At 34.7% G+C, this 16,033-nt stretch overlaps 1 protein-coding gene and 1 long non-coding RNA gene across 4 annotated transcripts in view; one reads left to right on the top strand and one right to left on the bottom strand.

Annotated features, from left to right (window-relative positions):
• Positions 1-3,623: 3,623 nt before the first annotated feature.
• Positions 3,624-16,033, top strand: part of LOC309480487 (Fc receptor-like protein 5) — an 82,688-nt gene continuing 70,278 nt past the window's right edge. The window contains exons 1-2 of one of the 2 annotated variants that reach the window (XM_082144977.1): positions 3,624-3,669; positions 13,114-13,143. In XM_082144977.1, the coding sequence (XP_082001103.1) occupies positions 3,639-3,669; positions 13,114-13,143 (61 nt within the window). In that variant the 5' untranslated portion in view covers positions 3,624-3,638. The remainder of the gene's footprint in view (positions 3,670-13,113; positions 13,144-16,033) is intronic. The other variant, XM_082144978.1, reaches the window with a different exon arrangement.
• LOC309481529 lies at positions 5,844-8,042 on the bottom strand. Of its 2 annotated transcripts, XR_014200041.1 has the most exons (3): positions 7,728-8,042; positions 7,104-7,195; positions 5,844-6,314 (listed from the first exon to the last, which is right to left on the bottom strand). It is a non-coding gene; the product is annotated as an uncharacterized lncRNA (long non-coding RNA). The 2 variants fall into 2 exon arrangements; XR_014200040.1 differs by having other exon boundaries at positions 5,844-7,195.

The following is a 16,033-nucleotide window of genomic DNA, read 5'->3' as shown; positions in this document are numbered from 1 at the left end:
AAGTTGGAAACAGTTCTGCTGCTAAATATTTTTTCATAACCTGTGATACTTTTTTAGGATACTTTGATGAATAAAACGTAAAAAAAAAATAAAAAAAAATAAAAAAGAAGCAAATATTTTAAAAATATAAATCTTTTGTAACAACAATATACACTGGTCAGTAATTTTTTTTCTTTCTTTTTTTGAAATAAATCAATACTTTTATTCAGCAAGGATGTGTTAAATTGATCAAAAGTGATAGTAAAGAAGCAGGGGCGGATCACCCCAGTTGGCAGCAAGGAATTAAAAGTTATGGCCAATTTAACTGTGATTAAATTCAGTATATATACGTCTGCCATATGTTGCCACCCCTCAAAAATTCCTGCACCCCTCTCGCCACACCATAAATATTTTTCTAGATCCGCCCCTGTTCAGAAGATTTATATTATTCGATTTTTTTTTTTTTTTTTTTATAAATGCAGTTCTTTTTAACCTTTTATTCATCAAATATATTAGGCAGCAGAACTGTTTCCAACACTCATAATAAATCAGAATATTAGAATGATTTCTAAAGGATCATGTGATGGACTGGATGTCACATGTGACACTGAAGACTGGAGTAATAATGCTGAAAATTCAGCTTTGCATCACAGAAATAAATGATAATTTAAAGTATAATAAATTTAAAACCAATTATTTTAAATTGTAATAATATATCACAATATTACATTTTGATCAAATAAATGCAGGCTTGATGAGCAGAAGAAACTTCTTTCAAAAACATTAAAAATAGTAATGTTTCCAAACTTTTGGCCTGTACTGTATATATTATGTTGAAGAGAACATGCATTTCGCGAGTGCATGTTTTAACATTTAATTAAAGCATATAATATATATAGCCTATATATAGATATGCTTTAATTAAATGTTACACTAATTATGCTGTATGCAGAAGAGAACATGCATTTTATTTGCACGTTTAAAAAGTTAGATGACATATTTCAACTATAGCTTGTATGTTGGCAAACTATCGTAAAGCGTTTTTTTTTTTTTTTTTACTTTTATTGAATATGTATAAGATAACAAGCGGATATAAAGGACATATAACTTCTACAGGAATTAAATTATATCAAGTATATGTAAGCTTCACATTATATAAAATACATAAATAAATAAAAGACATACACAGAGGAAACATTATCACATTGTCACTTTTCTTGTTTTTAATCAACCTTACAGACTTTAGAAATGTATCAAGTAAAGCGTTCTTTCGAGCTATGAACCGCGTACATGTGATGTCACATGGGGCGGGGCAATGCGAATCTCCAAACTCCATCTGAGTCCGTTTCGTCCGAGGCCTTTATGTCTGATGCCTTTTAGTCTGAGTCCGTTTCGTCTGATCCTTTTTAGTCTGAGTCCTTTTCGTCCGATGCCTTTTAGTCTGATGCCTTTTTGTCTGAGGCTGTTTCGTCTGATGCCTAATTGTACGAGACCTGACACCTGACATTGTTTTTCCTGAGACCTGAAGCTTTTCAGTCTGAGGCGCGATGCCGTTTTGTCCAATGACTGAAGCCTTTTAGTCTGAGGCATGATGCCTTGTCTTCATATGTCTGAGGTCTGAGGATGTCCTAAAATGTACACCGTACATGTAACTAAAATCGTCTCTCATAGAATATCATAGAAAGGACAAACCTGCCACTGTGGAATTCCTCTTTAATGACTGTCAGTGGTTCGTGATCAGGGAACTGCACAAAAGTCTGTAGGAACCATTTGAGTGCAAGACATACTGTATGAACAGCCCTACACACAGTTAGCCTGGCTAACGTCAGACCTCTTTCTCATTGAGACGTGGTCTGGGAACCACATGTTCACTTTCTCGTATTTGAGGCGTGGTTTACGAATGCCCAGAGCGGTTTATTGGACGCTACAAATGTCTATCAAATGCGCCTGTATGTAGCTCATAGCCAATCGTTTCAATTATACCAGATGACGTATGTAGAGTGACAGAAATTCGACGAGGAAGAAGACGAAATAAACTTGCGTTCTAAACTACTTAGAACCATGCTTAGAACACTATCTAAGGCTGCATCGAAAGGTAACTTCACGTCTGCTGCCATGTTAGATCCATAGATATAAACAAACTGCTTCGGTGTGTCGCATAGACGTCGTCATCGTCTTGCTGCTCCCTCCCCGTTCTGTGATTGGTCCCCTCGCTGAGGCGAAAATATAGTCCATGGAATCCAGGCTGCCTAGCAGCGTGAATACAATCGCGCTGCGCACAAGGCAGCATGGGGAAACCCAGGCTAACACACAGTTGCCTTTCCCACATGCTCTGCATCACCTATGCTATACAAAAAACTACCCGCCGCAAAAAAAACAAATGGCAATGCACAAAAAGTGCTGTGTTAAGCGCTGATCCGCGATGTGTCACGTTTGATATGTATGGTTTCAAAAATGTGTTAAATAAATTAACGAATCCTGTGAAAAACGGTAACGCTCCCACAAATATTCATTTGGATACAAAAGCACATCGATACGTGGTCTTATCACCCTCTCACGGCGGAAAATATTTCGTATTATCTGTGCTTCCACATCCACTATATCGTCTTCAAAAGGGCATGCCATGCTCCGTCACCTCTCTGAAACAAACTTACCCTGCTCTGGAGCTGCTTATGTTCAGAGAGTGAGTTGCTATGGCTACTTGCATACCTTGATAGTTAGGCTACCTCTGTTTTTGGAACCGAAAGCTGAGGTTATGCTTACTTACCTTTGGCTTTCCTGTAGCTCAGTGGTAAGAGCATTGCGTTAACAACGCAAGGTTGTGGGTTCGATCCCAGGGGATTGCACTTACCTATGTATAAATGTATAGGATAACGCAATGTAAGTCGCTTTGGATAGAAGCGTCTGCCAAATGCATAAATGTAAATGTAAAAATGTAAATGTACCTTTAAACTTAACCGGGTATGTCACATAACCTGCTTTCTGGAACACCCCTCAGGTTATCTCATTGAGCTAATAATGAACAGGAAATCAGTTGGAAGTTGTGGAATGTCTTGTGCTCTCTGTTTCCCTCTGCTGGACAGACCGTGGTGTGAAAATTCTTTAAACTTTCCTCCAGTCCTTCCCTTCAGTTGTTGATGCGTACAAATTTTAGAAAGGTACTTCCTCTGGTTCAAACTAAAACCAAACTTTTAGTTCAAACTAAAAGTATTTCATTGCTAGAAATGTTTGTTGTGATATTTGTGTGATACCGTTTTGAATGCATGTCATAATCCAGCAGGGCTATGGAGGAAAAAAGGAAGTTAACATAACACTGCATTCATCAATAGGCTTTTTTTTTTTTTTTTTTTTTATAGTGCAATTAACCACACCCACAATGCTTAAAACAGAAACCAGAACAATAACAGAATTTCAGAATTGGTAAGTATTAATCATTTAAAAATATAATATAACATTGAATTGGCCACTGGTGCATTCTAGAGGTTAAAAATGCCTTCATGACATTTTATGAGCTTTATAGGTGAAATGGAAGTAGACAAGATGTCATGATTTCCTGTCAGGTTTCCATCAAAAGAGGTAATAGGGAGGAAGCTTTTCTTGTTGCAGAGACTCACGCAAGACCTGTGTTCACTGAGGCTCTACTTTGACTGCAGCTGAAAATGGAAACATTTAAAATCATCCTTTTGACAGGTAGGGTGCCTTTATTAATATTAATTATATTGGAAATGAACACTCAGAAAAAAAAGTTACAAAAGCTGACACTGCCCATATGGAAAAGGTTTGCTAAAAACACCTATGATTCTTATATGTTCCAACAGAATATTGTAAGGGATACATATATGCTGCAAAAACCACATATATAAATTGCATAATATTAATGTATTTTTAATCATATTATGTCATATATGTCCTACATACAACTAAAGCCATATAGATTTTCAAGATGTAAAAACATATAGGAAAATAATGCTAATTTAATATGAATGTCCAGCATGGACAGTTTACCAATCAGTATAAGGCTGTACTTCACTCATGCTTGTTCTTATCTTGTCCTAAGTCGAGCTAACCAGGCTAAAGTCGAGCCCTATGCCTGTAGTCAATCATGGTTATATACTGTATAATCCGCCTTAGATGAAACACAACATTTAAACTACACACACAAGCACACATTTTAATTACAAAATTATTTATTAGAGTGTATTCTACAAGATACAGTTGCATATTTCACATATCACTAGTTTTCATTTTAAATCCTGCATAGATTTCATTTTCATTTGTGACAATTTCTCTAAACTTTATCACAGTACTACTATGGTATACAATAGTTCTATTCTTAACCTACAAACATAAAACTTTCCTAAATGTTGAAGTGATTCTTATGCTTATCACTCTAAAAAATTATTCAGTGGCTTAGTAAATATCACAGTAATAATGAACTTTATTAACTTAATAAAATCTCTGAATATCATTTACTTGATAGTTTGAGTTGAACATACCGAAATAATTGACTAAACCTCCAACAATTAATTGTGTCTGAAATTTACAGTTATATTTAAGTTTGAAGTTTTTCACTAAAATAATTTAGTATTTGACTAACCAATTATTTATTTAAAATACAATTAGCTAATATATTTGTGAAATTTCCATCACAATATTTGAGAATTTATAATTAAACTGATCTGTTTCAAGAACCACAAATATTACTTAAATAAAATCAATATTATTAATATTTAACACGCATAAGAAATTGATTAAGTTTAAATTGTATTGCTGTAGGCTACTCATCGACAATAAAGGCCAATGTCATGTAGTTATACTGGTGGTTGTATGGAATATTTTTACAAAGGTTTAGAGGAAATAAAAAAAGTTAATATTACTCGCATATAAACACAGATAATGTTACTCATAAATATTTGTTTTTAAATGTTTGTCCCCCAATTATTTCTAGTCAATTTTATTTGTTAAAGGTATAGTTCACTTTGAAATTAAATGTTAGTATGTTTTAGCTTACCTCAAGTGCATCCAAGATGTAGGTGTCTTTGTTTCCGCAGTAGTTTCAGTTTTGTTATTTTTAGGCCAAACCGTTCTTGTCTGTCAGTCATATAATGCAGGTCTATGGTCACCACCTCAAAGAGCATGCACAGAGAAGTCCAAATTAAACAATTCCCCACACTCCAAAAAATGACTCTTTGGTTGAACATGATTTAATCATGGACAGTGGTTCCACGTGATTGATTCAAGTTATTCGAGCACGACTGAATCAGGTTATTTGGACATGATTAAATCAAGTTATTTGGACACGACTGAATCAGGTTATTTGGACAAGACTGAATCAAGTTATTTGGACATGATTAAATCAAGTTATTTGGACGAGTCTAATTTTAATTGAGTTTACTCACTTCGCTTAAGTTTATCCAACATGAAGTATTTGGGTTGAGATAACATGGTTCCATCATGTGGAACCACTGTCCATGCTTCAATCATGTTCAGCCAAAGAGTTATTTATTTGTGTCTATTTAATAGACACACAGAGTTAAAATAACATACAATCAACCTAAATATAGCTTTTCTTTTAATACATACGATGTTGGCAGTCTAAAGATGGTACTGATTGCATCACTAGCAATCCCATTGGAGTTGCTTTTAAAGCAACTTGAATTCTTAGCAGGTCCTTCACCGAAGCACATGCTCGACACTTTACCACAATGGTAACTCACCCATAAACACCTACATATAAGAAAGTTGTTTAAAATACCAACATAATAGAATATTAAACATTAACAAGTCTCCCTATTTTCTCATCTTGCTTACATTTTTCTTATCAAAGAACACTGGTACAAAGCAATTACGACAGACCAGGAGGATATTCTTATTTAGTATTTATTGAGATACAACATTTACTACACAAAACATTCTCAGGCATAAAACAAAATCAGTGGGCTTTATAGTAAAAAAAAAAATTATATATAACATTAAAACAATATTATCAGACTTTTTCACCAAATAAGTGAAAACTGCACAAACAAGGAAATATGCTTGTTTAAAATGTGTAAATATAAAATAATATTATACTAATAAAATAACTGAAACAGACTGGACCATTTTTAAGTAAAATGTTTCCTCTAGATTCAACAGCACTTTATGAATAACCTTTGAGAAGTTAGTGTTCTCTAAATAAGGGCATAAATAAGTGCAAAAAACAGCAGCAGTGCACTGACCAAGACTTGGTAGACATCACCACCTCATCTTCAATCAAAACATCCAGTGAGTTTAAAGACAACGTTCCTCCTCACCAGCAATGATGGTGACTGCTGCACCTGGTCAAACTCCTTTTTCTAAATGCATTGAAAGAAAAAAAAGAAAGTGTTAGTGTATGTCACCACATATCATAAAAACGACCCTTGTGAGGGCAGACATTTAAATTTTCATAAATTAAAATAAAGGCATGAAGGATCAGAGTAGTGTTTATTCAGTAGGGTTTGTGCCCATTTAAAACCCTGTAGTACTTTAAACAACACGTCTTCCAGTTTGTCAGAAGGATTTTATTGGGAAAAAATGTCAGGGGTTTATCGGTTGAATGTTCTAGAGCATAAAAAAAAAATCATTAATAACATGTAATTTGGCATCAGTCGGTTCTTTATTACAAAGTAGAAAGTAAAGTGGTACTTAAAAGGGATAGTTCACCCCAAAATGAAAATTCTGTCATCATGTACTCACTATCACATCATACCAAACACAAGAATCTTGTTCAGCTTTGGAACAAATAATTTTTATTTTTTATTTTTTTATGTCATGGACCATCCATCAAAAGTCTATAGACAATCAATATTTAGCTTCAATAAGTACATAAAGATACATCTAATCCATATGAATAAAGCAGTTTTATACAAGCCTTCCAATGGATAAAATATGACAAAAAGTATGAAATATACTATTTATTTATTTTTCTTAAGATGAACAAAATTATGGTTTTGGAACATGAGGGTGAGTAAATCATGACAATTTTCATTTTATTTTTAGGTGCACTATCCAAGTCATACATTTATTCTAATGACATACTGATTTATGCTAAAAGGATAAAGTATTCCTAAGTAAATATAATGTAGTCCTGACATGTGTCCTACCTTGTGTGTCTTCAAATCATCAGCTGACTCTTCCTTTGAGATAGTAGACATGTCAGGATCGTAGTTCTAATGACATCAATGCCATTTTTGCACTTGAAGGCAAAACACAAAATTATGATAATGTAACACAATTAAGCAACATTTATTGAGTTTATTTTTATGATTCATAAGACAACTTTCAACGACTGTCTTATGCTTATATTCAACAGATAGCTGAACAGATTCAAAAATGGTCAAATTCATGGTTTTCTCTATGGGAGTTGTAAAATGAGACCATGAAAAAAAAAAAAAACATTGTACTGTACTGGTTACAGTCAGTATTTTTATACAACTTTAAAATGTGTGTGGTTCTGAAAGACACAAATAACAAATATTAATAACTAAAAATGATTAGCCATACATACCATTCTAGCAACCAAAGGCTTAAATACCCATTATTGATATTATTATTATTAACAATATTCAGTAACCAATAATAATTGTCATTAATGCTTTAAAAACGCACTGAACCATCAACCACACAACACAACATTGTTATAATATCTTTGATCGATGCCATGAAAATGAACAGAGTGCAAAGATAGATGATTAAACTAACAAACATGTGCAAACTTAGACACATACCTTTTCGTTTGATGTTTAATTCTGTTATGGCGCGGTGATCTCTTTCAGGCATAACATCGTGGATTCTGTCATAAATTCATCCGTATCAGTCGACATAATAAAGCAGTTGTTAAAATTGTTTCTAATCAGACTGATGCAAATGGACGAAAAAGTTACCTGTTTGTTTGCCGTTTAATTCAGTTGATGGCGCGGTCATCTAGGCTTAAAATAGTGCAATCAGGCCATAAATACATAACGTTCAATCAATATAACAAAACTGTTGGCTAATATTTTTTCTAACAACACTGATGCAAATGGATAGATGAGTTAAGTTAACAGTTACCTGTTCGTGTGCTGTTTAATACAGTTTATGGCGCGGCCATCTCATTTAACGGCTTACAATCGTGCATTCTGTCAAAATAACACATTAGTATCAACCGACATCATAAAACAGTTTGATAATATTGTTTCTAATAACAGTGATGGAAATGGATGAACACGTACCTGATTGTTTTAAGCTTATATTCCAGTTAATGGCGTGGCGATCTATTTGAGACATGCGCAGCATTAACGTATTTTACGAATGTTGCCGCCAGGATATGCAAATTGCGTCACAACAAATTTCCGCTTCCTTTAGGTTGAGAATGTGGTTTGTTTTCAGGCTGTTTTGACATTCAGTCCCGGCTGACTTTATAAAAACACACATTTTATATGTGTGATTGACTTTTACTAAACATTATTTGTATCAGTCTGATTTAACAGCAATTTAAGACAAATAACAAACCTAAAAACACCAATAACATTTAATTGCACTTCTATAATTATAATCAAGCTATAAATTAATAAACAAAAATATTTAAAATAAATTATAAATATTATGTAAGTTATTATATATATTTTTTTAATCAGTCAACAGTTTGACTGAGCTAAGTGATTGAAACATGTACTTTTAAAATGAAAACTTTATGTTAAACCAACGAGTGACAGTTTTAAGTCAGTTTAACATGACACAATCATGTTGAAATGAAAAATAGCCAAAATGGCATTATTTCAACATGAATTGTTCAGGTAAAGTGAACAAAACTGAAAAATCATTTTTTTGAGTGCATCGTAAGTACACATTGATGGCCTAAGACACGAAACGAGCAGTTTGTGAAAACGAAAACGAACAGTATTTATATCGTTTTTACCTCTTGTACACAACCACGTCCAAGTGATCTGAGGGCGCGCGTGTTTCCTGGTGTGTGACGTGTGCGCGCGTTCTGGCTTAGTCTGCGCAAGCAGATCACTTGGACGTGGTTGTGTACAATAGGTAAAAACGATATAAATACTGTTCCTTTTCTCACACAAACCGCTCGTTTCGTGTCTTAAGCCATCAATGTGTACTTACGATGGGGATTGTTTAATTTGGTTTGACCTAAAAATATCAAAATTGAACTACTGAACTACTGCGGAAACAAAGACATCTACATCTTGGATGCCCTTGAGGTAAGCTAAAACATACCAAAATTAAATTTTAAAGTGAACTATCCCTTTAATGTACCAAATGCAGTTACTCAGATCTATTTAATTTGTTTTACTTACATTTACTCAGTTAATACAGTGTATGTAATTGATTTCACTGCTTAAAAGATTAATCAATATTCTAAGTGTAAAAATGTTTCACCCAAAAAATTGAGTAAATCATATTAAAAGTTTTCAAAGAGTTCATGTCACATATACAAAAACATATTCCAGCTAATTTTCAACATTTCAATCACTATTCTAGAAACATATTTGACTCAACTTTGTTCATTTGCAATAATATGTTATGATTTGTTCACAAACAACAGGCCCAGACAGTTCACAATTAATGTAAATACACAGTCTTACAATGTCATTGCTTTTCAACTGCTCTTTCAAATCCTGTAGGAAAATGAACAGTCTTCATAAAGGTCAGTGATATTCTGACAGTATTTCTCGAACCGGCTTCTGCACTGTACAATTTAAAAATTTGCCAACTGCATATAAGTGAATCAGATGTTGGTCATCAAAACATGAAATCTGTATGAAACACATAAACAAATGACACAACATGTGTATAATTTCTATATGACTTTAATTTGACTAGCATATGATTCAATATAAGAACTTTAAATGATTTATATGAATATCAGTTATTTTCTACTAATACCATACACATTTGCATACTTTTGTCATGTAAAACTCATATAAGACTTTTTACAGTATTCATATATAACGCAAAAATCCCCAACAAGTTGTATGTGTGCTATTTAGTATGAAATGGGCCATAATCGGTCTGATTTTGTATAGGACATGTATTGGCCTTGCATGAAACACATAAGGTAATTCTGGCCGATTTAAGTAAGGAAGATATATGGTTGCTGTATATGAACCATGCAGGTTTTTTTCATATGGGTGGGGCGGTACTCTTTCAAAGGCTATACCTTTGTACCTAAAGAGTGCATAGTACCTCAAAGATACATATTGGTACCAAAAGTGTACATGGTAGTACCTAAATGGTACGTATTAGAACCTTTAAAAAAAAAAAGGGTACCGACCCAGTGACATCTTTTGTACCTTTTTTTCTTTTTATCAGACAAATAAGCTTGTTGACGACAAACAAGAAAAAAAAAATGCATAATACGAGAAGAGACAAATGAGCAAACAAATACACAAACATATAAACAACATAAAACAGAAAGCAATATGGATGAACATATATCTCTACACATACATACGGACACATTGTTTATCTCCCCATCCAGAATGTTTAGTATTGTAAAGTAGCGAGTGTACGATGTTATTGCTATCATTTATTATTTACTGTAAAAAAATAAATAAATAAAAATAATAATAAAAAAATAAATGATAATAAAACAAATTTTTTATAAAAAAATAATAAAATAAAATAAATAAGAGGCATATACAGAGCAGAAGGAATATAGACAGGGATAGATAGAGTAGAAAAACTAAAAAGAAAAGATGGAAATGAAAATGGGAGGGATGGGGAATTAAGATGGCTATTGCCTGGTTTAATCGATTTCCTGCTGTATTATGCACATTCCAGTGGAATGTGGACATGCACCTTCCACTCCAAGATGTCTTGCAAGGGCCCACCAAAACACATTGGCCGGACCTTCCAGATCATTGGTACATGACCCGGTCGTGTCTCTGCCTGCGCTTGGATATAACCGTTTTAAGAGATGTCTTGGAAGGGCCCACCAAAACACAATGGCCGGACCTTCCGGATCATTGGTACATGACCCGGCCGCGTCTCTACCTGCGCTTGGATATAAAACTTTTAAAAGTGACCATCAGTTGTAGCCGTAAGCCGGTATGTGCTTTAAGCCAGGTATCATATATTATCCAGTCCCTTCTTGGTCTACAGAACCGTTGGCCATGTGGGGGGCAGGAGACCAAGGAAGAGTGAGGAAAAAGAAGAATAGAAAGGAGGAAGAAAGGAAAAGAAAGAAGAAAAAATAAATAAAAATGTAAAAAAATAACGGTACTTACATGCTAGATACAGTGGGGAGAACAAGTATTTGATACACTGCCGATTTTGCAGGTTTTCCCACTTACAAAGCATGTAGAAGTCTGTAATTTTTATCATAGGCTCTCTTCAACTGTGAGCAACGGAATCTAAAACAAAAATCCAGAAAATCACATTGTATGTTTTTTAAGTAATTAATTTGCATTTTATTGCATGACATAAATATTTGATACATCAGAAAAGCAGAACTTAATATTTGGTACAGAAACCTTTGTTTGCAATTACAGAGCTCATACGTTTCCTGTAGTTCTTGACCAGGTTTGCACACACTGCAGCAGGGATTTTGGCCCACTCCTCCATACAGACCTTCTCCAGATCCTTCAGGTTTCGGGGCTGTCGCTGGGCAATACGGACTTTCAGCTCCCTCCAAAGATTTTCTATTGGGTTCAGGTCTGGAGCCTGGCTAGGCCACTCCTGGACCTTGAGATGCTTCTTACGGTGCCACTACTTAGTTGCCCTGGCTGTGTGTTTCGGGTCGTTGTCATGCTGGAAGACCCAGCCACGACCCATCTTCAATGCTCTTACTGAGGGAAGGAGGTTGTTGGCCAAGATCTTGCGATACATGGCCCCATCCATCCTCCCCTCAATATGGTGTTCTTGGGGTTGTACTCATCCTTCTTCTTCCTCCAAACACGGCGAGTGGAGTTTAGACCAAAAAGCTCTATTTTTGTCTCATCAGACCACATGACCTTCTCCCATTCCTCCTCTGGATCATCCAGATGGTCATTGGCAAACTTCAGACGAGCCTGGACATGCGCTGGCTTGAGCAGGGGGACCTTGCGTGCGCTGCAGGATTTTAATCCATGACGGCGTAGTGTGTTACTAATGGTTTTCTTTGAGACTGTGGTCCCAGCTCTCTTCAGGTCATTGACCAGGTCCTGCCGTGTAGTTCTGGGCTGATCTCATGATCATTGATGCCCCACGAGATGAGATCTTGCATGGTGCTGCAGACCGAGGGAGATTGACCATCATCTTGAACTTCTTCCATTTTCTAATAATTACGCCAACAGTTATTGCCTTCTCACCAAGCTGCTTGCCTATTGTCCTGTAGTACAGTTTTATCCCTGATGTCCTGCACAGCTCTCTGGTCTTGGCCATTGTGGAGAGGTTGGAGTCTGTTTGATTGAGTGTGTGGACAGGTGTCTTTTATACAGGTAGGTCATATAGGTGCAGTTAATACAGGTAATGAGTAGAGAACAGGAGGGCTTTCTTAAAGAAAAACTAACAGGTCTATGAGAGCCAGAATTCTTACTGGTTGGTAGGTGATCAAATACTTACAGTATGTCATGCAATAAAATGCAAATTAATTATTTAAAAATCATACAATGTGATTTTCTGGATTTTTGTTTTAAATTCCGTTGCTCACAGTTGAAGAGTACCTATGATAAAAATTACAGACTTCTACATGCTTTGTAAGTAGAAAATCGGCAGTGTATCAAATACTTGTTCTCCCCACTGTATATGTGTAGTTCATGGCTTTAAAGCCCTTCACACAAATCATATAGCATCAGTTAAAGGTAATTCAAAGTAATTGCGGAATACATACATACATACATTTACATATACAGTATATGCATATACGCCTACAAACATGCACACCCATACATATAAATATACACTCACACACACCTACATACATTTCCATATAGTTATATACACCCATATACCTAATAGAAATATTAATAAAAGTAATAATAATAAAATGTCTTAGGCATATACGTACATGCCCTACACATACAGTACATAATATACTAACTAGTAAAATGCAAAACAATACCACAAATATATCAGATGTCTTTATCCTTTACATTTCCTGATAAATTATTACATTCTCTGAATCTTTTTATATTATAGTGGCAGTCTGTGTGCAAGAGGGCACTGGAGGTAAGATTTTTTAAATAATATATGTGGTTTCTGGTTTGTTTACTTTTAATGTAAAAGTTTAATGTACTTTTAAATTTTAATGACTAATGTATTTAACTTTTATTTTGAAGTTATACATTACAAAGTGTTGGTATTTATAAACTCTAACCTAAGGATTATTAATCTGCTAGACGGGTAGGGTTCGGGTTAGTAGAATGAGTTGACACGTAGGGTTGTCCCTATTCTCTTAATGAGTGATGGGTGTGTTTTTGGCGTAACGAGCAATAAATCAGAGTCTCAACTCCCATTCCCTTTAAAAGCCAGTTGTGCTCGCGCCATGGCGGATTCGCTATTTACATGGCGGAATTTTCAAGCGGAAAAACTGATCGCTTCTCTAGCGAGGAAACAGATCTGCTTGTGCTCAGACCATCTACGGGACAAGCCGGATTCCACCATATCTTTATGTACACAATAATAATCTTTTACATTGTAATTCATTATTGTTAAAATTTGTCTAGTTTGTGTTCTGCTGCGCGTCCCTGTGAGTGTACGCGCGTTGTGCATCCGCCTATATGCTCATATTACTAATGCGCCCTTTAAATAACAAAAAATAATAATACTCCGCCATAGACTTTAGACCAGGTTTTTGTTGGTCATGCCACAGTCTATTTCAGTTGCCTCAAAATAGCAATGTGCCAACAATGCGCCTGAACACACCTCGTTTTCAGACCAGCAGCTCATGGACGCACAAATGTGCGCAAATGCATTTGCTATTTAAGCAACGTGGTGCAGGACATGAAAATGATAACTTGCGTTGCGCCTGGCGCTGCATTGCACCCGGGTGAATGATAGGGCCCTTATTATCATTAGCCTACTTTTGCTGGTGTTTTGTGGCAAGCTTTATGCATGCACTTTATGCATGCACTAGCTGACTGCATAGACTTTCAGCTAATGGGATCCTAAATAATAAACAAATAAACAAATAAAATAAACTTGAGCCTGGAATAGGCTATATTCCTCCATGATGCCCCCATATTTAAGCAGCCTAATTAAATTAATATAAATGTGTGATTAGTCGAGTAATTAATTGCTTAAATGATTGACTACTAGTCGATTAGAAAAATCTTTAGTCGGGGGCAACTCTAATCAATACATTTACTTAGTTGGCATAGTAATTAGTATCCAGCTCTTCTACATTAAATTAGTTGAGTTAACATAATTAGTTGATAAACTAATAAAATAAAGATTAAATTAAGATGCTAACCATATATTTCTATATAGCATTGCTTGTTCCTTTTCACCACCACACAAAGGACTGTTTTTAAGGTGACAATCCGTAATAAATATGGATATTGTATTGCATTGTTTCTTCTATTATAAATATGAAGATTGACATTTTGTGATGTGTTTTGACTACTTTGTGTATTTAGTATAATTATATCTCTAGGTAATGAAGATATATAAAAAAAAAAAAAATTATAATAATCTTTTAGAAGGGCCTCATTGATTAATTTTGCCTGGGGCCCCTACTCAATGTAGGTTCGCCTCTGACTCTAATGACTCTCTTATAGTTAGTATAATGTTTAAAGTGGACCATCGAAATAAAGTGTTACCAATATTTTAATAATGAAAAAGATTTTAGATAAATAATAAATAAGACATTATTTGATCATTTAAATAAAAACAGCATGTCATTGCTACATCATTAATCTGTTACATTGTGAAAGATAGCCATTTTAGAAATATCTCATTTGAGAACACAGTTCTTGGAGTTTTGGATGTTTTATAAGTTAAAGGGTTTAATTTAAAATTTAAGTTGTAATTTAAAGTGTAAAGGTTTTAATTTAGTTTTGGTGCTGTTCCAGCCTAAATATAAGCAGGAATAAATGCCATTAACAAAACTTCTGAAACTGTAGGCCTGTCATATAAAATATAGGCTGCACAAATATCACTGTAAACTACATATTAGCACAGTCTGAACAGTGGCGGAGCCAGAATTTTTTCATAGGGGTTTTTCATAGGGGTTTATTATTATAAAAATGAGTTTGACTACATACTGGACTGTTTTAGTACCTACAACACAACCGAATACAATTAATTTGTAATTGAGAGTGAATTAGATAACGGAATACTGAGTGAACTATTTTTGTATTATTCCTCACCTCCAGGCATGTTAACCCTTTATCTCCTTATGTTGCTAGTGACCACACTCAATGTATTTTTTTTTTTTTCAACACATCCCATCATTTTTTAAATATCGGCCTCTACCAAATGGTTGATATGGCACTTAATGGTAAAAGTACCGGAATTCATACACATACTATGGAAATCAGAACATATGAACTATAATACTAATTTATTTAAAAACATAATCAAAATATTCTTTATTTCTTTATCATCCTTTATTATAATTCTTTATTTATTGAAGTATGCAATTAAATATTTCAGGTTTTCATTTTAACACAGGAAATTACATGTTTTCATGTTTTTTAACAATAAACAAAAATATATAACACAAATAACTAAAAGAAAACAAAACCAAAGACATTACATTCTTTCTGCATTCAAAAACTAAAATAAATAAATAGCAAAAGATAGTAATATAATGGCATTTTAGGCTTTTATGTTTCAAGAAACACGCCGTAGAGTGTGGTAGTGCAACAGGATTTTTTTTTCTTTGCCCATCAAGGTGGTCTACGCTCCCCTCGCAACTCGCCCGCCATCTCCTTCTATGGAGTCAGAAGCATCTGAGGTCGCTTCGTGCCACTTATATCCCCGGCCTGCTCAATCGTGCTTTCCTTCCTGCAAGAAGGGTTGGAGCAAGGGCTGTCTCCCTCCGCCCTCAAAGTGTATGTTGCTTCTATTGCCGCACATCACGATGCAGTTGACAGGAGATCTGTGGGGAAGCACG

This window comes from Leuciscus leuciscus (assembly GCF_965113295.1).
Source record: "Leuciscus leuciscus genome assembly, chromosome: 18".
Taxonomy (NCBI): Eukaryota; Metazoa; Chordata; class Actinopteri; order Cypriniformes; family Leuciscidae; genus Leuciscus; species Leuciscus leuciscus.
The sequence above is the reverse complement of the archived record's forward strand: the minus strand, read 5'-3'. Positions and strand labels throughout refer to the sequence as shown.